The sequence below is a fragment of the Oreochromis aureus genome, linkage group 19 (assembly GCF_013358895.1).
Source record: "Oreochromis aureus strain Israel breed Guangdong linkage group 19, ZZ_aureus, whole genome shotgun sequence".
Lineage (NCBI taxonomy): Eukaryota > Metazoa > Chordata > Actinopteri > Cichliformes > Cichlidae > Oreochromis > Oreochromis aureus.
The window spans coordinates 17,218,350-17,244,935 of record NC_052960.1 but is presented as its reverse complement, the minus strand read 5'-3'; the positions used below and the strand labels follow the sequence as shown (position 1 = coordinate 17,244,935).

Genomic DNA, 26,586 nt, shown 5'->3' with positions numbered 1-26,586 from the left:
AACATATGTTACGATATTACACATAAAAAACACACGGAAACATTGGAAATCACTTTTTGGCAGGCAATCACTTTTTGGCACAACACCGGTCCGAGGCCCGGGGGTTGGGGACCGCTGCTCTAAAACCTTAAATTATGCTTTATTAGGAGTTTAAATAACTTGAATATACATTTACATTCTGAGCTGCATTGTACACAAATATTTGTGTGGAATATTAAAGGTGTTTTATTGAGATACAAAAATTTTAACTCTTTAGTGAGTCAGTCAAATTAAGAAAATCCACTGCGGAACCAAGTTATAGAAGACGTTCCTTTGGGTGCCGAATTCGTTGATACGCATAACCAACGGGCTCGGTAGTTGATATGAATGGAATGATGTTAGTTGTAAAAGCCTAGACTTTTCTTAGGAATGAAAACTGGATGCAAAGATCTAAACTTTAGTCTGTATCTGTCTATTTGACGGAGGGGCATATTTCCCATAATTCACGTTTAAAGTGCTGTCTATCCGTCTGTAAGTGTGTGTAGAGCGGAAGCTAATTAGCTGCTAGCCTGCTTAGCTAACTGCTCTAGTAAAACAGCAAAGATGGTTGAAACTATATTTGACCTGCCGGTGGAAAAGCAGATATTTTACGCTGTCCTAGGGTTTTCATGGACAGTATACCTTTGGGAGGCATATCTTTCTTACAGACAGGTGAGTCAATTGTTTATCAAGATTAAATCCCTCTGCTTTATAATAAAAGCAGAGCGTAAATCCACGAACCCTTGACAGCGGTTAAAACATTTGATTTTAATCTCCTGTGGACTCACTATGAGCTGTGTCTTTCACAAAGTCTGAGTTTAATATAGGATATTCTGACAGCTGAATATGTGATGCGACCAAGGGGTCAGTTTAGCAGGGTTCGTGTAATGGTGGACACCAGATTTTTTTACTATTCAGTATTTTAGGTATTTAGTTTCAAAACACAATAGCGTAAGATTTCTTAATACGAACCCACAAAGCTATGAGTCGGGTCTATTATCAGCTTGCTGGAAATGTTTACTGGTCTATTTCACGCCCAGACACGTGTCTGTGGATGTGAAATATGAAGCTGTTTGAATCCTATTAACATTTTTTTTTGTATCCACTTCAGTTAAGCTACACTGAAAAGTATCTCACGACAGTGTTGGGATGGGTGTAGTTCCTCTAGGAACAGGAACTGATGTAGCAAATAATACAGAGAACGTCTTTAACCCAGAATATTAGCATGTAGTCTTGATATGCTAGTACACACATTGAAAGACTGCAGAGAGCCACTTTTATGAGGATATGGACAGGGATTCACACGATTATCATACACAATTGGCCTTGGCCTTCCTGTAAATCATTAGATTCATGGCAGTAAGCAATGTTTACTCGTTCTGTGAAATTTCTTTAGTTCAAATGTAGTGATTTAGAGCTAAAAGACTTCAAAGCAGGGTTTTTTTGTATCCCTAGTATTAAAAAAACACAAATTATTGGCCTCACCTACCAGCTCAAAGGTCAAATTGTTGCAATATCGTTGACACGATTGTATAGTATAGACTCAACAGGTTAAAAAGATGCTCTTTGAAACACAGATTTGAAGGAAAACATCAAATTGGATTAGTAATGATTATATTATGATGATTTTCTCATGTGATACTTGACAAGTTTTGAGTTTAACACTTGATGAATAACATATCTGAAATATGTAACTTGGTCAGTTACACTGACAGCATTGGATCCCTACTTCATCAGTACCTTGATGAGTTTCAGTGATAATGTAACTTTATGCACACGTCTTCCTACACTGCAGAGGAGGATATATAGAACAACAACCCATGTACCGCAGGAGCTGGGCAAGATCATGGATTCTGAAACATTTGAGAAGTCACGTCTTTATCAGCTGGATAAAAGCAACTTCAGCTTTTGGTCTGGACTCTATTCTGAGACTGAGGGGACGGTAAGATGATCATTTAACTAAAAGACACAGTTGTTTTTGAGTTGATAGTCTTCCTCATATTAAAATGTTCTTTTATCACAAGTGTAGTAGGTGTGGACTTGTTGAGAAAAGTGAAAGTCAGAAAGTGTCTTCTTGACCTGCAGGACTTTAAATGGACTTGATGAAGTATTAATACAATATTAGTGAAAAGAGTGTGCTTTTTTTTCTTTTTGTTCATTTTGTTTGTTTGATATTTACAATTAGCGTAGTCTAACTCATTCTGTATGCCACACATTTAAAATATTGTGCTCAAAACTGTTTCAGCTGATTCTGCTACTGGGTGGAATACCATTTCTGTGGGCTGTCGCCGGTTCTGTGACTACTCGCTTTGGATTTGGTCCAGAGTACGAGATCACCCAGTCCCTTGTGTTTCTGACGCTTGCTACCCTGTTCAGTGCTATAACTGGACTCCCCTGGAGTTTGTACAACACTTTCGTCATTGAGGAGAAGCACGGCTTTAATCAGCAGGTACACTGGCTGGAATGCACTCACTGTTTGTAGCCAAAACTAACTTGAGTTTGATTGAATTGAAGTTACCACAGTGACGGGTCATACTGAGGATGTGTCTTTATGTTGTTTAATGTCAAAAACACAAATGATTTAAATGTAATAAGAAGTTTTCCACTGTGAAATCTTGTCTGTTTAAACCCAAAATGAATTCAGAGACCGGAGCATCTGTGAAGAAGTAAACAGACATCAGAAGTCTAACACACTATATTAATCTCCTGTTTCCACTTTCCTCTTTTAATGTTTGTTCTTCCTCTCAGACGTTGGGGTTCTTCCTCAAAGATGCCGTGAAGAAGTTTGCTGTCACTCAGTGTATCCTGCTTCCTGTGACCTCCCTGCTCCTGTACATCATTAAGATTGGCGGAGACTACTTCTTCATTTATGCTTGGCTCTTTACCCTGGTCGTTTCTCTGGTTAGTGGCGCATTCACCTCGCTCTGTGAAAACGTTGAAAATGCATCACTGTGTAATAAGGGAATAAGTTCCTTGTCAGATAACTAGTGAGAAACTCAAAAGAAGTACATAGTTGATACTACACCTGTAATACATCCTGTCATCTCTGTCTTCTAAGGTACTTGTAACCATCTACGCTGATTACATTGCTCCCCTGTTTGACAAATTCACACCATTGCCGGACGGAGAGTTAAAGACAGATATCGAAGCCATGGCCAAGAGCATAAGCTTCCCCCTCACCAAAATTTACGTAGTTGAAGGTAAGGCTTGAAAGTGTCTGTTTAGTTAACGTTCCCACTGTCACAGAGTGCTTGCTCATTGTGGGTCGTTTGTTGGGCATTTCTCCATGTTGTTGTAGAGTCTTTTCCTTACATTATCAAGCACCTTGAGGCAACTTATTACATTATTATTACATTGCAATCATTAGTATGGTTTTTTTTTTTTTTTTTTACATTGTGGAGTGATAGTTGGTTGGAGATCCATTAATTTTTGTCTTGTTTCCAGGTTCTAAACGTTCTTCACACAGCAATGCATACTTCTATGGGTTCTTCAAGAACAAACGCATTGTGCTGTTTGACACGCTGCTGGAGGATTACTCACCTCTCAACAAGGCTGGAGAGTCACAGCCTGAGCAGCCAGAGAGTGATGAGACATCCAGCGAGTCTAAAGCCAAGCCCAAGGTTGCAAAGAATTTCACTTGATTCATAAAACCACTTTTAAAAAACAGAGTTTTCTTACTTGTCTTGAAACACACTTTGGTTGATTTTTGCTTGATAACAACTGGTCTGAAAGCTTGAAAGATATTTCTTTTGGTCATCAAGCTCTGCTTTGTTTTTAAAATCCTTTAATAAAGGATTGGGAAAAGCCCCAAGTATTAAATGTATTAATGTTTAGGCTTGATGTTGTTGGAAATTTTAGGTAACTGATTTTGAAACTTCTGTCACAGAACAAAAAACAAGGATGCAACAACCCAGAGATCCTTGCTGTTTTGGGTCATGAGCTTGGCCACTGGAAGCTTGGTCATACCGTCAAGAATATCGTCATTAGTCAGGTGATTTTTCCCAGATGGATGTCTTTTGTTTTATTCCAAAACATATAAAAGCCTGATTAGATCATACTACAGACATTCAGAGATTGAACCGAATCTACTTTTATCTCTTCAGATGAATTCCTTCCTGTGCTTCTCCTTATTTGCTGTCCTGATTGGACGTAAGGAGCTGTTTGTAGCTTTTGGCTTCGATGACAGCCAGCCCACATTAATAGGCTTGATGATTATCTTCCAGTTCATCTTTTCTCCTTACAACGAGGTATGTGTGAGATCATGAAAGCTTGAATAATGAAATCCTGTTGTTTTGAGATGTTTAAATATTTCTCTTCTTCCTCGCTTTTGTAGGTTCTGTCTTTCTGTCTGACGGTCCTGAGTCGCAGGTTTGAGTTCCAGGCAGATGCTTTTGCTCGCGCCATGGGCAAAGCCTCAGAGCTTTACTCGGCTCTCATCAAGCTGAACAAAGACAACCTGGGCTTCCCTGTGGCTGATTGGTTGTTTTCCATGTGGCACTATTCCCACCCTCCTCTCCTTGAGCGCCTCAGAGCACTGGGCAACACCAAGCAAGACTGACGGGGCTGGAAGGGGGAGCGGCGACCGCTGCCTCCTCCGAAGGGCCTCCGCAGACCGCTCCTGGCCCTGTGATGCACCCTGGTCTTTTTCCTTCCCTTCTGCCCCCCATTAGCAAATTTTATCTTATTTTATCTTTTTCTTCACTTGCCATACTTTCTTTTTTTTCTCTTCTTTGAAAGTTAGTTTTAAACAAAACCAAAACATATCAGCACAAGGCAAACATAAAAAAATCTAAGCCTGTACTGTTCTTTTTCTTTTATTCAGAAAAACCATTTACACACTTGCTGTGTGAGATAGATCTGGACAACGTGTAAAGAAAAAAGCAATTGTCAGAGCACATATCAGATTTCTCAGATTGCACTCATAGATTTGTTTTTAGAAATCCTTTTATTTTTGTACAATTCATTCAGTACTTTGTTCTTTTTCCCTTCTAAGTATGAAGCTCAAAATGAAATTGACAAGTTATTTGGCTGTTAAATGTTAAAAGTTTTTTTTTATATATATTAATTTAAGATGATTAGTCATACATTATATTCATTCGTTAAAATGCTTTTTACAGATGCACGGGCCAGATTGATTTGTACAGCAAGTGCAACATTTATTGTCAAGTTCAAGTGAATATTCATGAATCTAGTCATCAATTCAGTGCTTTTTTTTTTATTTAAAGAGAAACTCTGTAGATTCTTTGTCACAGTGACAAAATACGAGTGCCTCTAATTCTCCTCTTTGTACCCATAATGAACGCCTAGTGAACAGAGTGGTGCGAAATGTTTCGTTTGAAGATTACAGTAGGTTTTGTTTTTTTACATACAATGAGGGGCTGCTGTTTTAATTTTCTTAAGCACCTGCTTGTCATGAAGGGTCCAACCATACCTGTACATATGTAACTTTGGTGATTAGAGTAATGATATATGAAGTGAATTGTTGAAAAAAAAATGTTGAATGTGATTTGAATTTTTAAGTTGATGTAGAGTTTCATAGTTTTTGTTTTGTTTTTCTCTTTGTTTCATGCCAGCGATACCTGGTAAGCAAAGTATTTATAGGGGACTTCTGGGAGGGAGATGGCAAGATTTCACCACGTGAGCCAGAGTTTGGTTTGCTCAGAGAGGGGGTGTATGCTTTCTTTGCAGTGTTGAATAAAATCCTCTAAGCATTTATCTTATTTGGGGTGCTTGTTTTACTTTTAAAAAATATTGTGAACATCACACAAAAGATAAGATTGTTTTCATCCTGCAATGACTTTTTAAATATATTTTTAATGTTATATTTTATATAAACACACACAAAATGTTCACTGGCCACTTAATTAGGCACACCTTCCTAGTACCTGGTTGGACCAGTTTATGCCTTCAGAACTGCCTTAATTCATATAGATGGATTCTCTATATGAATTGAGGCATTTTTACACCATATCTGTAATGCATAGATTCAACAAAATGCTGGAAACATTCCAGAGATTTTGACTTCATAGTTACATAATGGCATCACACAGTTGCTGGACATCTATGAAGCAAATCTCTTGTTTCACCACATCCCAAAGGTGCTTTACTGGATTGAAACCTGGAGACTGTGGAGGTCATGTGAGCCTGTGGGAATTGTAGCTTCAGTTTCTTTAGCTAACAGGAGTGGCACCTGGTGTGGTTTTCTGCTGTTGTCAAACCGTGAACCAGAAGTGCTACATGTACATTCATGATATTTGAATTACTGTTGCCTTCCTACAATCTCTGTAAACTCTAGAGATGGTTGTGTGGGAAACTCCCAGTGGATCAGCAGGTTTTTGAAGTACTTACAAAAACCATGCTATGATCAAAGTTAATTAAATACCCTTTCTTCCCCATCCTGATGCTCAGCTTAAAAATAAATCGATGTTTTATAAACTTATCTTTTTAGATAAAATCTCATATTTAAATTAAAAAAATTACTGTGTACTAAAATATATATATATAAAAAAATTGCAATCCATAAGTTATTTAAGCTATGTAAAAAAGTAGAAATAACCATTGTTATTGTTGATTTTGTTTTTGTTTAAAAAACACTTTAAACCACTTTTGTTCAGTGGATATGGATGTATATAGTATTTAAATTAATTTAAAAATGCATTAAAAAATCACACATCATGTTGCGTTATTGGTATGTAGCATAACAAAAATTATAAGGTCAGATGCTACGTAAAGAACGTATAACACCGCGGTATCCATTTTTAAGACCATACCACTGCGGGAATCAAACACTGTGTTTTTCCTGCATTACGTTATTGTTCCATGTTATGTATACGAAATATATTTAGCAGAGAAATTGAAATAATACATCATCGTATGAATAGATTTTTTAAACGTATCATCTAATTGAACTAACGTATCTCCTGTTGGCACCCCCGCCTTGGACATAATGGCGCCGTCCTGTGGTGTATTTTTGTGGACAAGGACAAGCTCGACACAACTTGTCAGTGGTGTTTTCACAAACATGGCGAGGTTTTTGAGGCCTAATATCAGGACTTTTGTCACCTCACAGCTGAGAATGTCATCCGACCAGGTAATAAACGTCCTGCAACCGCCTCACTTCATTACAAACACCGTGTAACCGTTATACAGCGCTTTGACTTGTTTAGCCTCATCATTTTTGCTAGCTGAAAACCTTAATGACAGGATCACCTGCTGTAGCACTGTGGTATTAGCTTTCTAATTGAACATTATTACCTAATGATTATAGGTTATATATGCCAAGGGGGTTCATTTTGTATGTACTGCCACCTGTCAGACTATTCAGAAAAATAATTTGGTTTTGTGAGCTGCTTTGTCCTCTCAGACGTTTAGGTTTTGCTCAAAAAGGATTTCTGGTCTGTTCTAGATATCTCCATTATCACCTTGGAAACAAAGAAGCCTTTAAACCCACTCAAAAAATATAAAACCTTGACCTTCAATATGGTCTTGTTTTCACAGCGTCCAGCAGATTCACCTTAATATCACACTGAAAGCCCTGATCACTAAAGTTGAGAAAGAAAGTAACTTTAAAAAATGTTAAATTTCGAGCTGCCATCTGTTAAAGAAATGTCTTTATAGAAAATACTCAGAGCTCTATTTTTTGTTCATGCATTTATTATTGGGTTTGGGGGTTTGTTTTTTGCTTGTTGCTGAGTTAATTCACTAAACTTGTTTTTCTCTTAAATACTTCCCCACCCACTCAGCTGGGTGAGCTGGGTAAAGGTGCCGGGAAAGGTGGTGGTGGTGGAGGCTCTATCAGAGAGGCAGGTGGATCCATGGGGAAGAAGCAGGCTGCAGAGGAGGAGATGTACTTCAAGTATGGAATTCAACTTATAAAGACAGTTTTTTGTCCACTTTTTCCACCTCTTGTACATGTAAATAAGCCTGTGTGATATGTCTTTCTTCATATAAGGCGCAAGGAGAAGGAGCAGCTGGCAGCACTAAAGCAGCACCATGAGGATGAAATTGATCACCACAAAAAGGAGATTGAACGTCTCCAGCGCGAGATTGACCGCCACAAGGGAAAGATCAGAAAGCTGAAGCATGACGACTGAGTGAAGCCTTTAAAATAAAACAAAAGTTTTGGGTTTTTTCTCCCCACTGTCCAAGACTCCTTTAGTAACCACACTAGTTTCTGCGTGCACTGTGTTATGCCAGTCATGAATGTTTGAGTGATGGTACTTATGTAAATTGTTGAAAGGTATTAAAATTGATTAAAAAAAATGAGTACGGGTTCCATGGCATGCTCTGCAAGAACATTTTCCTCTGTGATGCTGTTCATTGGTGTGCCGTATGTCACAGGCAGAATGCCAAAGTAAAAAATACTAAATATAATCTGTGCTTCATGCTGCTGTTTTATTTCAGTGAACAGTTGATATCTTTTGTGAACTTGTGAGCAACATCGTTTTCAATGAGCAACAATAGGCAGCAAATCAAGTGATAAAATTGACTAAGCTGCAACCAGCACACCTTTAATGTAAAATAAAAAATGGTAAAAAAGGTAATTAAAGTTATCTGGTAGCACAAATATGTGACCTGTTCAATATGTGTTTCAAACTGCTCCTTAAAGCCATCTTGATCTAAAGTAAGGTCATATAAATTTCATACTATTAAGATCTTAAAAAGTATTTAACACCTGCTATGATTTCTTATTTGTTTGTTTGCTTTTTGCATATTTGTAAGATCATAAAACAAATTTTAATATTAGACAAAGATAACAGGAGTAAATGCAGGTTTTACCCCTCATCTGAAAAAGGCAGATGGGGTATTTTCACCCCACCAGGTGGGTGGGTGGTCGGGGTTTGTGGATGTCTAAGTTAGAGAATGCGAGAATTAGATAATGTGGGAGCTTTTAATTGATACCATAAATGTCTGTGACCTACACCTCAGAGTCAAGTTCATAGGTCATGTTTTCCGAAGATCCTGTGAATGTGATAACTCAAGAAGGAAATTACCTAGGATATTCTAATTGATATCATAGGTAGATCTACTGAAATTCTCGGTTAAATATTCTGCAAATCTTGTGATTGCTTTAACTTGAGAATAGGCAGCGTAGGATTTTGAAATTGAAGCTCTGGTGGTCACCAGTATTTTTCAAATGAGGATTTCATTTATTAAGGAAAAAAGGTTCACCTAAAAATTGATTGTGCCACCCCTGGCAGCAAGAACTCAAAACAAGTGGTTGCAAGGAATTAGTTTTTCCACAGTGGAAGAATTTAGTCTCATTCTTTTTTACAGAATTGTTTTAATTCAGCCACATTGAAGAGTTTTCAAGCTTGACTTTAAGTAGGCCACTACAAAACCTTTTCTTATTTTTTTTTGTCCCTCCCCCTTTAGAAGTGCACACTGGTGCATTTTGGATCATTGCGCTGTTGCCTAACCTAAGTGTGCTTGAGCTTCAGGGCACAAACTGATGGGGGAACATTTTCATTCAGCATTTTTTGGTAGAGAGAAGAATTACAACAAGTTGTCCAGGTCCTGAAGCAGCAAAGCAAAACTGCTAACCCTATAATACATAATAGTATACATAATTTATAATGCTGAACTTAATAAGTCCAACGGTGGCGCTATTTTTTTCATAGCCTGTGAGCCACGAGAAAGAAGCTGTCGTCACTTCCGCCCACCCCTGCCTTTTACCACGAGCAACCCCGTTTGTCTTTCTTTTCGCACATCATGGCGGACCGGTTCAATAAGGTTAGAAGCTGCTCTGGAGATATTATATCATTTTTCTGCTCTATAGGCAAAATAAAACCTTATGTTTTGCAGTTAAGCGAATAGCGATAACTTGGGACAGCTTTGTGTAGTCGTTGTTTTGCTCAGTGTTTTTTTCTGAGACATATTTTTAGGGAATGTCTGAGGCAGCTCGCTATAGCCGACTGAGCGTGCCTTCATCATGGCAGCTTCCCTGAGTCAACGCTGTTAGCTTGCGAAGCTAGGTTTAACGTGTGTACTGGATGTATGGTAGTATGGGAAACGTACCGGCAAACTTAAATAAATAAAATGGGTGATTTTTCGTTGCTTCTATGTAGGGAACCTTTCATGAAACTTCAGCTAAAAAAACCCCAAGATTAATCGTCAGCGCGTTTTGGGTTAGATGCTAAGCTAACGTTATGGCTCAACCGGCAAGTCAATAGTGTCCCATGTGCCATTTATCACAGTGACGTGGAGGCAGAAATACAGTTAAGTTCGCATTAAACCCCTTCAATAAACCGTGATGGGGTTAAATGTGTGTTTATTACCGTTTAACTTTTATGTTAGTGCAAGGCAAGGTAAAGCTGACAATGTGACGATTGTCAGGTTAGATGTTAAAAGCAAGTTGATTAACATTACCATACAAGATTATAGTGAATTACTGGGATGTTTTTTTATGGTGAAGATAAAGCATTGATATCCTTTTTTACCCCCTTTATTTTAGGTTCTGCTGCTTGATGGCAGGGGCCATCTGCTCGGCCGACTTGCTGCCATTGTGGCTAAACAGGTTCTTCTGGGTAAGTTTTAAGAGAATAATGAGAGTTTTTGGTAATAAACAATATAACTTGAGTTTGGTACACACTGTGCGATTTTTGGACTGTCCTAGTCAAGATGTTCGAATTTAGCTGTTGTATCACGCTACATGCATGGACTCCTTGGAGCAACATCCTGACAGTGTCAGAAATTTTGTAGCAGTATCTCATAATGGGACTGCTGCTGTACCTGCTAACCATTCAGTAGGAATGCAGTGCAAACTAACCTGAAATAGCTGAGCCATTGTGGGGTCCCGTTGGAGGTAAAATGTGCAAAATAAGGTGATTTGGATTGCAACACATAGTCTAGTACCTTTTACACGCCTGAACTGTGGACAGTGTCAGTAGTATTGTTTCTGGAAATACTCATGACATGATGTCCACTTGCTCTGGGAATTCTCTACAGTTACTGGCTCTCTTGTTACATGGCATCAGTTGGGGATTATACGGTTATTTGAGCACTAGAAGGATGAGTATTTGATTTCCAGTCCAACAAATTTTGTATTTGTGTCCTCATGTTTAGTTCAGCTGGGTAATGTCTAAAAAAAAAAAAAAAAAAACCCACTTGCAGTTTGTGAAAAATGACTGTTTGTGCAAAAGGCCTGCAGAGAGCATTGCATGCTCTTTCTACACATGCGTAGGGTGTAAATTGTAATGCAAATTCTCCAGATGCAGTCACACAAAACATGCAGAGACACAGATGGCTACAAAGACCGACCTATCCTACGACGAAACTCTACCGTTAACTTCCAGATTTGTGTCAGATCCATGTCTCACAGTGTGTTTTGCAGCATGTAAGACTGATGAACAGTGTGTTCAAAGTTGGCAAATGTTGTGTCATTCTGTCGATGATGACTGTATTAACTGCCTTGGTTGAGTTTAACGACAATGAGAAAACTCACATGCACTACCATCTGAGACGGGAAACAAACAAACAGTATCTGCACCTGTTTGCTATTCTCTTTAACTTTTGGGATTTAACTGTTGGCATTTTGTCTTTTAGGCCACAAAGTGGTGGTGGTGAGATGTGAAGGCATCAACATCTCTGGCAACTTCTACCGTAACAAGCGTAAGTAGGGTTATGTCCTATTTTCATTCCTTTAAAATGCTTGTTGTCGGTGATGTTTTACTAGTTTGAGTTTCACAGACCATGAGAAAACCTTACATGCACTACCATCTGAGGCATCAGCATTACTTAATAAAGTAATGGTAGCCCCTTGCATGTATCTTGATGTATGTGTAATGTGGCATGTGCCTGTCTGCAGTGAAGTACCTGGCTTTCCTGCGCAAGAGGATGAACACCAACCCCTCTCGTGGTCCGTACCACTTCAGGGCTCCCAGCAAGATCTTCTGGAGGACCGTTAGAGGTGAGAAAGTGACACCACCAGCACATGAAGTGGTCTATTTGCATTCATCTATGATACTTGCTTAGCACAGTAAAGCTGTTTATAGCAAAGCTAATAATCTATTGATGAAGCAGACTTCAGACATCTGACTTTTTTTTTCAGTTTAGCATATGTTGAAATGGCTACTGAGTTTTATTTTTTTTTTAAAGCACAATCTCTCTTTAAACAGGTATGCTGCCTCACAAAACCAAGAGAGGTCAGGCTGCTCTGGAGAGGCTGAAGGTGTTTGATGGTATCCCCCCACCCTATGACAAGGTATGCTGATAATTTCTTTCCTTAATCTTTATGGCCCCCACAAGTGGCTTTGACTGTGCTGTCTGTGATGCCATGCATCTTAACTGCCTTGTCTGAATAGTAACCATGAAAAGAAATGATGTCTGAGACATGCTGCCTATAACAGTTCAGATGTGCTGTTGTCTTCGTTATCTGATTTTGCTTTATTTGATTTGCAGAGGAAGCGCATGGTTGTCCCAGCTGCTCTTAAAGTTGTGCGTCTGAAGCCCTCTCGCAAGGTGAGCCTACGATGTGTTTTTGTTTTTATTTTGTTAAGGAAAGAAAATGAAAGGTGACGATAAGGTTACTCCATTTACTATTATTCAGCTGTAAACGGAGTAAATTTTGAATTTGTCAGGCACAACAATTTAGTTTGTGTAACATTGTTCTCTTCAGTTTGTGAACTGTTGATTTGATATGGTTTTTCATTTCTCCCTCAGTTCGCCCTCCTTGGGCGTCTGGCACATGAGGTTGGCTGGAAGTACCAGGCTATCACAGCCACTCTGGAGGAGAAGAGAAAGGAGAAGTCTAAGCTCCGCTACACCAAGAAAAAGACACTGATCAATCTGACCAAGCAGGCAGAAAAGAACGTCGAGTCCAAGATTGCAAAATACACAGATGTTCTGAAACAATATGGAGTTATTGTCTGAGCTAAACTCCTCTGGCTAATAAAGATGAATAAATGTTTATAAAATGTGTCATGACCGTTTTATTTCTCATTAAAATAAAGTGCATTTACTACAACATGAATATATGTTTAAGACAAAGGACGCTGCTGTGAGTGCAGCTTCTCTTTAAAAATTGTGTGTAGGCAGTTGCATTTGTAGCTATCACAAGAAGGTAGCATTTGTGTATTCATGGTTATATTGACTTGGTATTTGAAAAGTATCACTCAGACTTTCAAAAGGTTTTCTAAATCCCCCCCCCCTCAAAAAAATAGCTAGGTGTAATCTATGCCAGTAAAAGCACATCGGAGTTTCGTGTAATGTGTAAGATCAAAACGTATGACAGGGTTAGAAAACATAACTGGATATTTGGAGTTAGTATTACACTCTTATTTTATTTCCACAAAATGCCATCTGACTGATCAGTTTTTGAATTGTATAACAATTTCCTGCAGCTGTAGAGTTTGATAAAACTGACAAAAATAAAATTTTTACATGTGGGAACATCTTATTGCAACCAAGCTTAACTACCAGCAGAGGGCAGTGTTGTACTGTGACACTTCCAAGCGTTACAGTTACAGTTAACTAAAACATTTAGCGTTTTAGTTAAAATCCCCACCCAAATTAGAATTGTGGGGGTCTAGTATTCATATAACTGTACAATATTGTTTTAAAGTATTTTCCTCTAGAAACCGCTGGATCATTTTATTTAGGACATAATCATACTGAGCCTGGTTTTACTTATTGTTATTTTTTAAAGTAGGCTACAAGTTATCATGTGCAGCTTAAAATTACACTGAAGATCTGAACTGAAACAACTGAATCTCCTTGAATAGCTGGCTTCTGCTGTCTGCTCTACTTAAGACAGGACCAGCTCTGAGGTTAAAAATAACCAGCTGAGTTTTTTAAAGCATTAAAAAAACCCTTGTCCTCTAAAGATTTAATATATAAAAGCAACACTTTTGCTTGCAGTGAATTGAAAACACCTGTTCAGAGATGGTTGACAGACACTCTCGACCTGTTTTCTCAGTCATCTGATTAAGTGAATTACTTAATAACCCCATCTTTTGCATGGTGGGATTCTGCAATCATATGTTCAGATTATTTAAGTATTCTGCGCTGACTGTTGACGATAACTTAAATCAGCAAAGGATTTGGCTGCAGGTTCACCCACATTATAAAATAACCCCCATTTTTCCCACTATTGAGTCTTTAAATAAGAGAAAATTTAGAGATTTATTTTCCTTACATGGTTTCATCTGAAGGAGTTCTACACCCAATAAGACACAAAAGAGAACCAATCTTTCATAAGAAATAAAGGCAACTAATCATCTTCCAGGGTAGCTCAGTCATCAGATTTATATTGGGCTCATTACAGGGGCTCAATCATCATTTATTAATGATATTTTTATGTTCTAACTGCTGTCTGAGTGTGACTATCATCTGCTCTGTGTTTGAATTTGTCCAGTTTTTATGATATTGTGTACTAATTCTCTATCTATCTATCTATCTATCTATCTATCTATCTATCTATCTATCTATCTATCTATCTATCTATCTATCTATCTATCTATCTATCTATCTATCTATCTATCTATCTATCTATCTATCTATCTATCATATAGACATATAAATAGATATATGTCACATTCACATGAGAGGAAACTGGTTAGGATGTTCAGGAATAACCCAGGAACAAGGCTCAAGGCTCCATAAAGGAAACTGCTGGAAGAGCAGCGTCATCAGTATCCAAAGTGAAGCAAGTTTTACATTACCACAGACTGAGAGGATGCCAACTAAGAAAGGGTATGTTTAGATGTGTAAAGGTAAGACTTTCAAACCTAACACTGTACGTACTGTCAAGCATGGTGGTAGCATCATGCTCTGTGGGTCTGTTGCTGCTTAACTATTAGATTGCCGTATTAGCTAGTGGTTTTACACCCTTACAGTGATGGTAGATGTTAGATCTTGTAGGACTTTTCCTAACGTTGCTGTTTATCCATGAAGTGATCTGACTCAATTCAAAGACTGTACAAAGACTCAGTTCTTTGTAGAGCTTTGTACAGCTATGATAACACACATCTAGAATTCAATTCATTTGCCTAAAAATAGAGAAAACATATAAAACAGTTATAAAAAGTTCAATGGGAATTTGACCAATTTGATTCTTTCTCTGGTTTTCTCTCAATATAATAAAAAATCAATAATATTGTTATTTTTAATGAAATATGGTATTGTGACATTCTGTTGTGGTGGCTTGGTATATGTTGGTGAACTTAAGTCGCTTTTTTGATGGTGTATGGAAATGCCTGTTGAGTTGGCTGTTTTTCTACGTCGCCCTAGTTGCTTTAAACTCACAGTGCATCGTGGGAGTTTTCTTTGACTTCTTTTTAAGTTAATAACCCAGATTCTGAGGTCACCTCTTCTCTTTTTCTGTCTGTGCTCTTTGCACTTTAATCTTATTATAGCACAGTGGAACATGTGTGGTGACAAATCTGTTATACTAAAGCAGGACAGTACCATGTAGCTCCTGTCTTACTTCCTCTGGTTAGATTCCCAAGAATATCCTTTAGCAAAAAACCTCTGCATGCACCTGCCTTGGGATTTGATTCAAGTACTTTGTAGTATGTTAAAATGATTAGTTGTGCATGTTTTGGCAATGCATTCGAGCCTTATAGTATTTCCTGATTTTACATGATTGTGACTGTGCTGAAAATACTGGTTAACCCCCTGATTAAAGTATATAGTCCATGAAGGAAAAGCTGATAACACCATACTTTCTATGTTGGCCTAACCTGTCTACCTCTTCTTATAGATATCCACATACTAAAAGCACACATGCCTTCTATAAAAGCTCGCCCACTGAGGATCAGGCAGGAGGCCAATCTGCTGCCTGTCTACCTGCGTTAAGGAGGGATGTTATGTCTCCACCAACAGATGGAGAAATCACTGTGACGGCTCCAAAAATGAGATATTTTGCGATGCTGCCAGCAGCAGATCACTCTCTAATCACACCATCTGAAACAGATTGAAGAGACCATGATTGTCTGAAACTGCTCCTGCAAGCCAAGCCTATTATGGGCTCCAACATTTATAGTCAATGCCCTACCCTCATCCCAAAAGAAGGGGCTTCAACTGTGAAGCTACTAGAAGGATAACATACAAAGTTCAGCTGAAATTTAAACTCTCCTCACGTTTTCAGAGTAACATGTTTCTGGTTTTGAAACAAAACCTTATTTAAGCTTTAGTTTGACTTCATAAAGAACGTGAGCACTAACTTATTTGACTGGTCTTATTGGAGCAACACACCTGAGAAATTACAACACGGTCACCATATATTGGTAACGTTTGCCCACAGTGTGCATTAAACTCACACACTGTGTGAGTAATGAGAGCGATAAAAGACCTTTTCCCACATGCCAGCGTGAGATGATTAGTTTAAGCTTCTATTTGATGTTTTAGTAATGTCTTATTTCTACAGAGTCTGTCTCAAGCTTATACTGCTGAATCCTTTTTCAACCAAAGATAGCTTTAAATCAGATTAGCTAAGAGGAGCACGTCTGGGTCACAGTTTGAATAACATATCTAATTTATTCCTGATGAAAACTTGCCATTTTTTTTGCATGTGGATCCACACAGAAGTACTCCAGAGGGAAGATGTCTTTTTTGAATCATCGGGCGAAAGGTTTTGCCGTCTCTGTTGAGGTCACCCTTGGACAACTTCTCAGTAGTTACTTTAAGAAAAAGATAAAGAGCAAAAGGAAGAGATGGAGATGTTATTTGGTCGGATGGTGAAAAACACGGGCCTCGCTGAGAGTGCAAGCATCCAAAAATCGAAAGCTTTCACACATTAGAAATTGACTGTAAGTCATATGATTTCTCTGCAGGTAGATTGGCTGCTATTTTACTAGAACTGTTCTCTTAAAAATCTACAAACCATATTTACAGCATAAATGTACAGTCAATAACTACTTCTATTTTTCCCCACAGAAAAAAAGTCTGAGGATTTTCCCACAGTTCACTGTGCCGTGGGGAAAATACGACACGCATATGTATTATTGTTGTTTTTACTCTTGATTAGCAACAGATTAAAACACAACTCTTCACAAATAATACAGATAACTCATCAGCCTTCCTTTCGTGCGTTCAGGCTTTTAAAAAATATATATACAACTTTACTTCTGATTATATGAATGATGATATAATAGTAAAAAATAATTTCCCTGTTTGAATAACCTGCAGTGGTTAGGCTGGGTTGGTTCTGTGTTTAATCATGTCTCCCTCTGCTTTGTCTCGTTTACCTGAAATTAACTAACCTGCATGATTTCTGGAAAGAGAGATGATGGCTGAGTTTCTCCAAACATGGGCAAATTTAAAAACAAAGTCTAGTCTAAATCCATCATTAATTTGGAAGTTTGGTATTGGGGTGATACTTCTCCGTAATTTATCTATGCATTTGAACCATTAACTTCTTAAACATCACTGTTTATTCACTTATTATCTCTTATGCAGAGAGCTTACACCCATTTAAACTGTAGCAGCTGCATGGTGAGGATCAGCTTCTCTGATTCCTTATTGTATTTAACATGTTTCAGCCGCTGATACTGAGAGAGAAGCTACCAGAAATGTCAGCAAACACGTCCATCATCTCATGGATTACTGACTACCTGACAGACAGGCTGCATGAAGTATGTGAGACTGGGCGGTGCTTTGTCTGATTTGGTGAAGTGCAGTACAGGGGGTCCACAGGGGCCTGTACTGTCTTTCTTCCTGTTCATGTTGTACACCTCAGACTTTCAGTACAACTGCGGGTCATACCACCTACAGAAATAGTCTGATGATTTTGCAGTGGCTGGATAGCTTAGTGATGGGCAGGAGGAGTACAGAGCACTAGGGGATGATTTTGTGGAGTGGTCTGGGAGGAATGATCTGCTTCTGAATGTGAATAACATCACAGAGAGTAAAGGACAGCTACATGGCCTATCCTGGGACAGGATGTTGATGTGGTGGATGAGTATAAGTACCTGGGCATCCACACTGACAACAGGCTGAACTGGAAGACCAGCACAGGGACTGTATAAAGAAATATTTCTATAAGGAAGCTGAGATCCTTCTGTTTGTGCAGCAATACACTGAAAAAAAAAATGATTATCTGGTACTTCTTCTTCTTCTTCTTATTGTTACAAAATCTCATTTCCCATTTCATAAAATGTTTTTATTATTTTATCCCATCTCAACAGCTTCTGCTTTTAGCCTGTGTTTTTAGTCAGTATGCATATATATGCATGCATACACATTTTATACAAGTGTCTACGGTTGTTACATATTCACAGAAAAAGTGCATATAATGATAGAGCTTGTTTATGACTGCAATATACATAACCACACGCTCTGAACCCACATAAAGGTCATAAACACCTTTCAAAAAAATCCCTTGCAACATGATGCATGCTCAAGGCGTGCAGCAGCAATACGTTGATACAAACATGAGGTGCAGTAGATCATGTCGGTGCCTTATTTATATTCACTGACCTCTGAGTGTAATTGATTTGATTTATAATGACAGAGGGACAACTCTGTTCATTCAGTTAGTCATTATATCCATTGGCAGAGAACAGCAGCTGTAAAATTCAGAGACGGCAGTGATCAGAGATTGCTACTGGGTTTGCAGTCACAAATTGGATTCAGAAATTGAGAGCCATGACGAGAAAACGACTAATCGCAGAAACCTTTATTTCACTGTATGAAGCACTCCTGACTGATGAGACTGTCCTCCCCCATAGGTCATTAGGGCCTAAAGTTATGCTTTAAAGGTGGATGACATTACCATGACAACAAGGAGAGCGAACCTTTTTTAACATCTAGTGTGTAACTTCACCTAAACCATGATCCTTTCTTTACTTTAACCCAGTATTTTGGGGGTCAAATGACAGCAAAACTATGATCCCAAGTTTGGACTTCAGTATCCTGGACAAAAGTCATGTGCTCCCTGTCTTCTGATATGGACTATTTAAAAAATGGGAAGCACCTCGTTTCACGATGTGGGAACAAATGGCTGATAAGGCTGTATTTTGGAAGACTTGTTTCATCCACTGTGGCAGCAAACACGTATGCACACTTTGCTCAGTGTTCTTAAGCAAAATAAAACCCTTCAGTGGTTGCAGATGGTCGACCCAGTACTTGTTCTTTTTTTGTAAACGCACATGCACCAGTGTCTCATGGGAAAGCAGAAAGAAAACAAATCCCTAATTACATAGTGTGTGAGGCGGTGCAACAAACTAAATCAGTTCCTCTTTTATTGCTAAACCCAGATTCTACAGTATTGAATTTGTGTTGGAAAAACTGATCAATAGCATGCTAAATCGAATGCCACATGTGAATTAACTATGCTGTTCTGGCTGCAAGGGAAATGGTAGATGGACTAGAGTAAAAAGTATCCACTGCTGGGGTTGGGTGGCTTCAGACGTACTAATTCTCTATCTATCTATCTATCTATCTATCTATCTATCTATCTATCTATCTATCTATCTATCTATCTATCTATCTATCTATCTATCTATCTATCTATCTATCTATCTATCTATCTATCTATCTATCTATCTATCTATCTATCTATCTATCTATCTATCTATCTCTCTATCTATCTCTCTATATTGCACTTGGTTTGATTTAACAGTATATTACTGTATTAGTGATACTGTGAAGCTGAAAATGCTGTATTTTTGTTTCACTTTTATTTCTTTGAACTTAAAATTATAGCAGCTTTAGAGGGAAGATGAAGAAAATGCCTGCTCACACGAACTTTGTAGTGACCCAAAATGATCTCAGGCCACAGTGCAAAAAGGTCAACCTCCATTTTACTCCCACATACTGACAGATCCCTGAACAGAGAGGCACAAACATGGTCAGCAGCAAAGCTCCAACTCTGGATAGTTAAAATGAGGAAAGGTACAAGGAATATCTTTGCCAAGCCAAAAAATAAAAGAACCTAAATGGGTTTGGCATTCTTCCCTCATCGTTTAGCATCATTGATTTTGTTGAGCTCAGGAGTTGCTCTGCAGCGCCGCTGATTATGTAACTTGGCTTTGCAGATAGGGGTAAAGACCTGTAACTGTGCAGGGTTATCAGAGCTGACAGACAATTTCGGTGTATTGATTGTGATTTTCACATAATTGCAAACACAGAGGAAACATGGCTACCATTAAAGCTAAAAGAGTGTATTCTTTCAGTGGATTTCCTTAAATAAATATCTAAGCGTATGCCGTAAAGCATCGCCATAAATAGTTGACTCTCAGACGAGAAGGCATTCACCCTGGAGCTACAGTATGTGAAACAAATGCATTTCACATGGAGTTAATGTTTTTGCCAGGGGCATCTGGAAAGCTTTACTCTTGCCTTTCTATTCTTTGTCAGCAGGAGTAGGAATTTCAAACTGGCATTTGAATGAGTATGCAGGTATGTGTCTAACCTGGTGCTCACCAAGACCTCCCAGCAGCACAGCATGTAAGCCAGTAAAGCTCGCCATATACCCATGCACCTTCAAGGTGCACATGCACACACGAACCACCTTCACTGATGGAGCTCATCCAGGGCAAATTCCTTCTCTAATGAATCAATCGGAATCCTGCAATTCCTGAAATCCTGAAATTCAAAACTATTTTAGTTTTTGCTTGTACAAAATTACCTGTAATAAAGCAAATATTGAGTAAAGCTGTTGGTGCCAAATTCTAAACTAATATCTGTACAGAGCAACCTCTGTACAGATCATCATTCATATTGACAGAGGAAAATGATAAAAGTGAAAAAACTGATTTCAAGTGACTTTCCATGTGCTTTCAGCAAAGATTTACGGGAAATTTCAAACACAAATTTGCTTTTTAATCAACTATTGCAAGGTTTTACACTGATTCTGAAGGAAATTGATACACTGAGAAATGCAAATAAAACAGAATATATTGATTTGCAAATCCCATAAAACCCATATTTTATTCACAATAGGACATTGACAGCACATTAAATATTAGGCTCACGAAATGATGATCACATCATCCCAACTTTTTCAGACTTGGATTTGTACATGCACAAATACAAATACAATGTATGGTCAGGAAATGAAACAGAGAATGCTTAAACATGATGGTGGTTCACCTGTCAGCCATCTGTTATCTACACAGCCAGTTGTGTGTCAAATCACTGAGATGTGGACTTTTAATAGCAAGGTCACCTTTAAAAGCTGGAGTTAAAAGAAACCATATTTCCTGAAAAGCTCAGTACCGTGTAATTTGCATAACATCCCAAGTGTGTAAAATATATTTTCCAAGCTAATGTGCTCCGACTTTAATTGACAATTTATGTCTTGTTACATTTTAATCCAGCTGAAATTGAGACTCACCAGACCAGGCAATGTTTTTCCAATCTTCTGTTGTCCAATTTTGGTGACCCTGTGTGAACTGTAGCCTCAGTGTCCTGCTCTGAGATGACAGGAGTGGCCCCTGATGTGAGCTTCTACACATCCCTGGTTGGAGCCAGGTGAAATATAGAAGGCAGCCTGAATGGCACCAACAATCGTGCCACTTTCAAAGTCACTTATATCACCATTGTTCCCTATTCTCATGCTCAGTTGGAACGTGAGCAGGTTGTCTTGATCATGTCCACCTGCCTAAAAGCATCATGTTGCCCCCATGTGGGTAGCTTGTTAGATATTTGACTTAATGGGCAGTCGAACAGGTGCACCTAACAAACCTTACCTCAATAAAGAAACAAAATAAATATAAATATTACCCTTAAATCAGGGAATAGATGGTGAGAGCTGAGAAACTGCATCGAGTTACAGGAGCCACTTGGCTTTGTCTTTCTCTGCTTCATACACGCGCCATTAGAGAAGCTGAAAAAGCCCTAACTGCCTGTTCGACATAACTTTAAAGTTTTTCATTAACAAACTGAATAAAGCGGAAAGAGTTTGGCAGCGCTTTTGCAGTTTAATGAGAAGAGTTTAGCCGACTTCAAGCCTGCAGACAAACTGGGTTTTCTCACTGTTTTACTGGTGGAGAATCTCAGAAGACACACACAGGGAGTTAGGAAGAAAGATGTTTGCATACAGAAGCCCACACAGTGATGAAGATCTCTAATGAGGCCTTCAAGCTGGGACGTTAAAGAAGAGCAGTGTATCCGTGTACTCAGACCAAAGCGCTGCGCTCACCCACATATCCACCTGTGAGCTGGAGAAAATAGTTTAAAAGCAGGTTTTCCAGGATATTTTTCCCCCGTTATAACAAAAAGGAAAATGATTTCTATAAGAACATCAAGGGAAGAGGGAAGAAAGGCTCCCAGAATCAGAAGTTGCTCATGATAAGCAGTAATGAAACTCAGTGAGTCGAACATTTAGTATTGATTTTCTCTCCTGTAACACTGTGTATGGAGACATCTCCAGTCATATTTAAGCCACTCCTTGACAATCATGGATGGTTGTACGAGGGAACAAGCGGCGTCTCTATTCCTATATTGCAATGCAGTCACATGGGACCCTCAGCTTTTTCCATGTTCTCACTACAGAGACATTAATCAATTCTCCAAAAAGGACAGGGCTTGTGTTGCAAGATCTGCTACCATCCACCCTCACAACTGTTCTCTTTGTACCCTTTTCTTCTCTTTCTTGCATTTTTGTTATGTTTTTCTCACTTTTGCTTCATTTTTAATATTTAGATTGAGAGAAAAAAGGGTAAAGCTCTGAAGCATTTGCCACTGGGGTGTAAACCCACAGTCCACACATTGTATGCATTGATCTTTCGATCATTTTTTGTTAAAACAAACACAGCAAATGCAGAGACAGCATTGAGAATGACCCAAGGAGAACCCACATTAAATGAAATGCTGTCCTTGTATCCATACTGCCGGCAGGCTAACAGAGAGAGCACCGTGGGCTGTCCTTTAATGAAAGACACTTTTGCTCATACCCACAGTTTATGAATATCCACCAGACAGTCTTTGTCCAACTATGTGCATGTTTTTCTAAAAATGTAAGCAGAGTTAGATAATCCAGAACAGTAACAGTAGCAGCATTTTCAAATAAGGCATCATTTATTAGTTTTTATAGGTTGTAAAATGGCTTTATTAATGCTATTAAAATATTACTAATGAAGAGAAAAGAAAAAGCAAACAAACTGGGTTAGGAAAGATTTCTCATAAAGTTATATATGCAGGAGTTTCACTGAGTAATAAACCTTTAAATATACAGTAATAAACGTTAATAAAATCTTAAAACGAATGACTGGAATTCCTGTAGCCTTTCTGCTAAAGTAAGGAGCTAAGAAGACAAAGCAAGTGTAAAAGATTTTAGATGCCCAGACATCAAAAGTGACTGACTATAAAAAAGCAGCATGTTGCAACTCATAATCAACACTCAAGCCGTACAATGGATTTTCATGTGTCTCAGTGTCACCGTGAGGTTGACATTTATGCTCTCGCGTAACAATTTTAAGCATGGCAGCCACGAAATCTGGTCCCCACCTTCATGTCTTCTGCAGGATGAATTATAATTACTGTGTTGATATGTTAACATGCCAAATAAAGATGCTGGACATGATAAAGATAATACTTGCTAAACATCAGCATGTCATGTTTAAAGCATCTCTTTGCCTATAAGTCTCATAGAACCAGCAGAGGGGCTCTTCTTTGTCTTTCTGTTAAAACAGTGGGGTGTCTTTGCTATGTGCTATACTTTAGAATAGGAACGCCCTCTTTATGAGGCGAGAATTCTTTCCTCGCCTGAAGTTTTTAATGATCATTTATATATATATTAATATATTTTTTGACAACGCTAATAAAAACTGCTCAGTTACTTCTCGGGAATCTCTACTCAGCTGGTGGTATTGCATCTATAATAAAACACCATCACAGATAAAATGCTCTGAAGCAAGACACTGAACCCTGAACCGCCTTCAGGGATGCTGCACCGCGGGGCATCCACAGCGCTCTAATCCAGTGTGGAGGGCTTCATTAATTCAAAATCTAAACACTGCAAGTTCATGATGAAATTTTATGGTAACTTTTATACCTCTCATATGCAGACATGGCTTCTCTAAGTTCCAATAATACTTTTCCTTTCTCGTTCATCCTTTCATGTGGCTCGCTGGGTTGTTCTGCTGACTTCAAGCATCATTAAAACTCCTCGGTGCTGTTTTTCTAGTGAAGAATTGTAGGTGCACATTTGAATCTTCTTATTTGTAGGAAAGACTGACAGCAAATCCAAAAAAACAAAGAGTGGTAAAATGCTTATTTGGAGGTAGATAGTACTATCTGAGTGAGAAGATTAACTTGTTTCCTGTCCCTATTTAAACTGCCCGACAATATTTGCCTTTTCCCGATTTTACAAGATTTTCACTTCATTACAAAGGAGTTTGAGAAATGTAATGAAGTGTAGTCCAAAATTCCTCCTCAATGACATGAGAGACTAAAAAAGTCATAGACAAAATGATTATTTCATATTGCTGTTAAAGGTGGTGATACAAACTACTGAATCATGGGGTGTACTTAGTTTTTCACAGGACTGCTTCTTAATTTTGGCTTTTGCTAAATAAATAATGACACAAAGTAATCTGGTTTTCTTCATCTGAGGTTGTACTTAAATGATTTTAGATCGCGTTAAGGATCAGGTGATTTTTTTTTAAATTGCGTCCTGATATGAAAAACCTTACAGTTAAAAGAGTGCGTGTTGCACCTCTGGGAATGGGAGAGTATAACTTCAGTTAAGAACAACACAGCGACTGTTCTGCTCCCAAAGCAGCATATTAAATAACAGGGATAGGAACAGCGCTCCTCCTACAGGCTACTCTGAAAAAAGATGCTTCTGGAGACTAAAGGCTTTTCAAAATAAGATTACCAAAAACTAAAAAGTAAATTAGTCAGAGTAATTAACACCCTATATAGTGAAGTTTTACCATTTGTCCGTTACATGTGCACTTTCTTTTTCACTGTATGCCCAGAGCATAACAGCACACATACCAACAGACAAAAACAGTACTGTCAAAAGGGAGAAGTTTTTTTTTCTTGTGTTTTTGTCTTTTGGCAAGGACTTGAGTGGCAGTGCTTTAAAATTGCTTTTACATCAAATGTTGCAAAGTAGATAATTTCCTCTATTATTATAACCTCATGTAACCTCCACTGTACCATGAAAAGCACAAGTTCTTCATTTATCATGGAAGAAGGTAGCGTTATATACAGTTGACATCTTCTTGTCTCGTTAGAAATTAAACTTTGGGAAGATTAATTTTCATCCTGTCAGTGCAGGAGATTGAGATTATATACGTCTCGATACAATGCTACTTAGATCCTTGGACCTTTTTTGAGAGTGCAGTCTTACCCTTTTATTTGATAAATGTCGAATAGATTTGGAATTATGACATGGGCATTATGAAAACTGTATAGACTTTGCCTTGTAGGGCAGAGATTCTGTAAAATATGAGCTGAGTTGTCTCTCTGAGATGCTGCAAGAGTAAACTATCCACACGTTGTGAACAGTAGCACCCCTCCCATCTTTTCTCCCCAGGGACAAGACCAAACAATCAGAAAGCCATGTATGGATGCTTACCTAACTGAATTTATTCATGACGTTCCCCTGGAAAGTCAAGGGAATAAATCACTTCTTTCTAAGAAACCGTTCTCTTCTGGTCCCCATCTCCCTTCATTTCTCAGGAGTTTTCACTCAAAGCAACAAGAACTCGCGGAGACAAAAAAAGAGGGAAGCAGAGGAGGGAGAGAAACGGCACAATTCACTGCCCCGGGAGGTGTAAACAATATGTACAATATGTTTACTCAGTGGTGCATTAGGAGAAAGATGCCGGGTAACGTTTCTTTGAGTGGACATAATAACCTAGATGTAGAGCATTATGATGTGAGAAAAAGACAAATAGCTCGAGAGTCTTTAGTTGCTAGGCAAGGTCAGTACACAAGCCAGCATTTCAAGTCCATCCATCCATCCATCCATCCATCCATCCATCCATCCATCCATCCATCCATCCATCCATCCATCCATCCATCCATCCGTTAGGACAGAGCTCAAGCAACTATTTGATATATTTGATGGTCACAGTACAAGAAGTGGATCAAAAAGAAGTTTTGTCTCAATCATGGGAATACTCCATTAGGACACCACACTTGTACCACAGATTTGAACTTGGCTAAATCGACCTCATTACAACCCACCACTAATCCTTGATCATTGTGCCTCAATGCTGTTATCGTTGGCATCTGAAAAGCCAAATGTGTGAAACATTTAGGGGTCTTTGTCACAGTAAACCTTTCCTCACTCCATCTGGGTTGGAGCAGGGTTCAGAGGCCATCTGGCTGACTCTGACTAAACCCCCTTTCCTTGATGCGCTGGTGTCCAATAGTATATAACTTCCAATTGCCAGTTAGGAGGAATCTGAAATGCATGATTAAGCCTGTGAGAAGCCATCTGTGTGACCGCCTCATCTGTTCTGGCCTGCACTGGATCCAATTACCACAAGAGGATGGAGAGGCTGGGGTATTTAAACACAGATTGTGGGTGACGGAAAGAAATGAAGAGAGAGAGGGTGCAGGTCTTCAGTGTGGCAACATGTAATCAAATGTATGTCAATGTGTGACTTGGTACCTGTCTAATAGGCAACATTCCCACAGTCTCCTTTCCATTCAAGGCTGACTCTC

The 26,586-nt window shown here is 38.6% G+C and overlaps 3 protein-coding genes and 2 non-coding genes across 5 annotated transcripts; all 5 read left to right on the top strand.

Moving 5' to 3' along the window:
• Positions 1-315: 315 nt before the first annotated feature.
• zmpste24 (zinc metallopeptidase, STE24 homolog) lies at positions 316-5,738 on the top strand. The gene is made up of 9 exons (XM_031758330.2): positions 316-690; positions 1,814-1,960; positions 2,264-2,467; positions 2,767-2,919; positions 3,077-3,218; positions 3,463-3,638; positions 3,905-4,009; positions 4,122-4,265; positions 4,352-5,738. Exons 1-9 carry the CDS (start codon positions 583-585, stop codon positions 4,574-4,576), a joined length of 1,404 nt encoding a protein of 467 aa, XP_031614190.1. The 5' UTR covers positions 316-582; the 3' UTR covers positions 4,577-5,738.
• Positions 5,739-6,835: 1,097 nt separating this feature from the next.
• Positions 6,836-8,584, top strand: atp5if1b (ATP synthase inhibitory factor subunit 1b). The gene is made up of 3 exons (XM_031758268.2): positions 6,836-7,108; positions 7,761-7,873; positions 7,970-8,584. The coding sequence occupies exons 1-3, from the start codon at positions 6,965-6,967 to the stop codon at positions 8,109-8,111; spliced, it is 399 nt and encodes a 132-aa protein (XP_031614128.1). The 5' UTR covers positions 6,836-6,964; the 3' UTR covers positions 8,112-8,584.
• A 1,059-nt stretch (positions 8,585-9,643) lies between these two features.
• Positions 9,644-12,935, top strand: rpl13a (ribosomal protein L13a). Its single transcript, XM_031758318.2, has 7 exons — positions 9,644-9,750; positions 10,472-10,544; positions 11,563-11,628; positions 11,825-11,926; positions 12,135-12,220; positions 12,418-12,477; positions 12,679-12,935. Exons 1-7 carry the CDS (start codon positions 9,730-9,732, stop codon positions 12,886-12,888), a joined length of 618 nt encoding a protein of 205 aa, XP_031614178.2. The 5' UTR covers positions 9,644-9,729; the 3' UTR covers positions 12,889-12,935.
• LOC116334853 lies at positions 11,401-11,483 on the top strand. Its single transcript, XR_004200578.1, has one exon. It is a non-coding gene; the product is annotated as a small nucleolar RNA Z195/SNORD33/SNORD32 family (small nucleolar RNA).
• On the top strand, positions 11,671-11,746 carry LOC116334854. Its single transcript, XR_004200579.1, has one exon. It is a non-coding gene; the product is annotated as a small nucleolar RNA Z195/SNORD33/SNORD32 family (small nucleolar RNA).
• Positions 12,936-26,586: the final 13,651 nt, after the last annotated feature.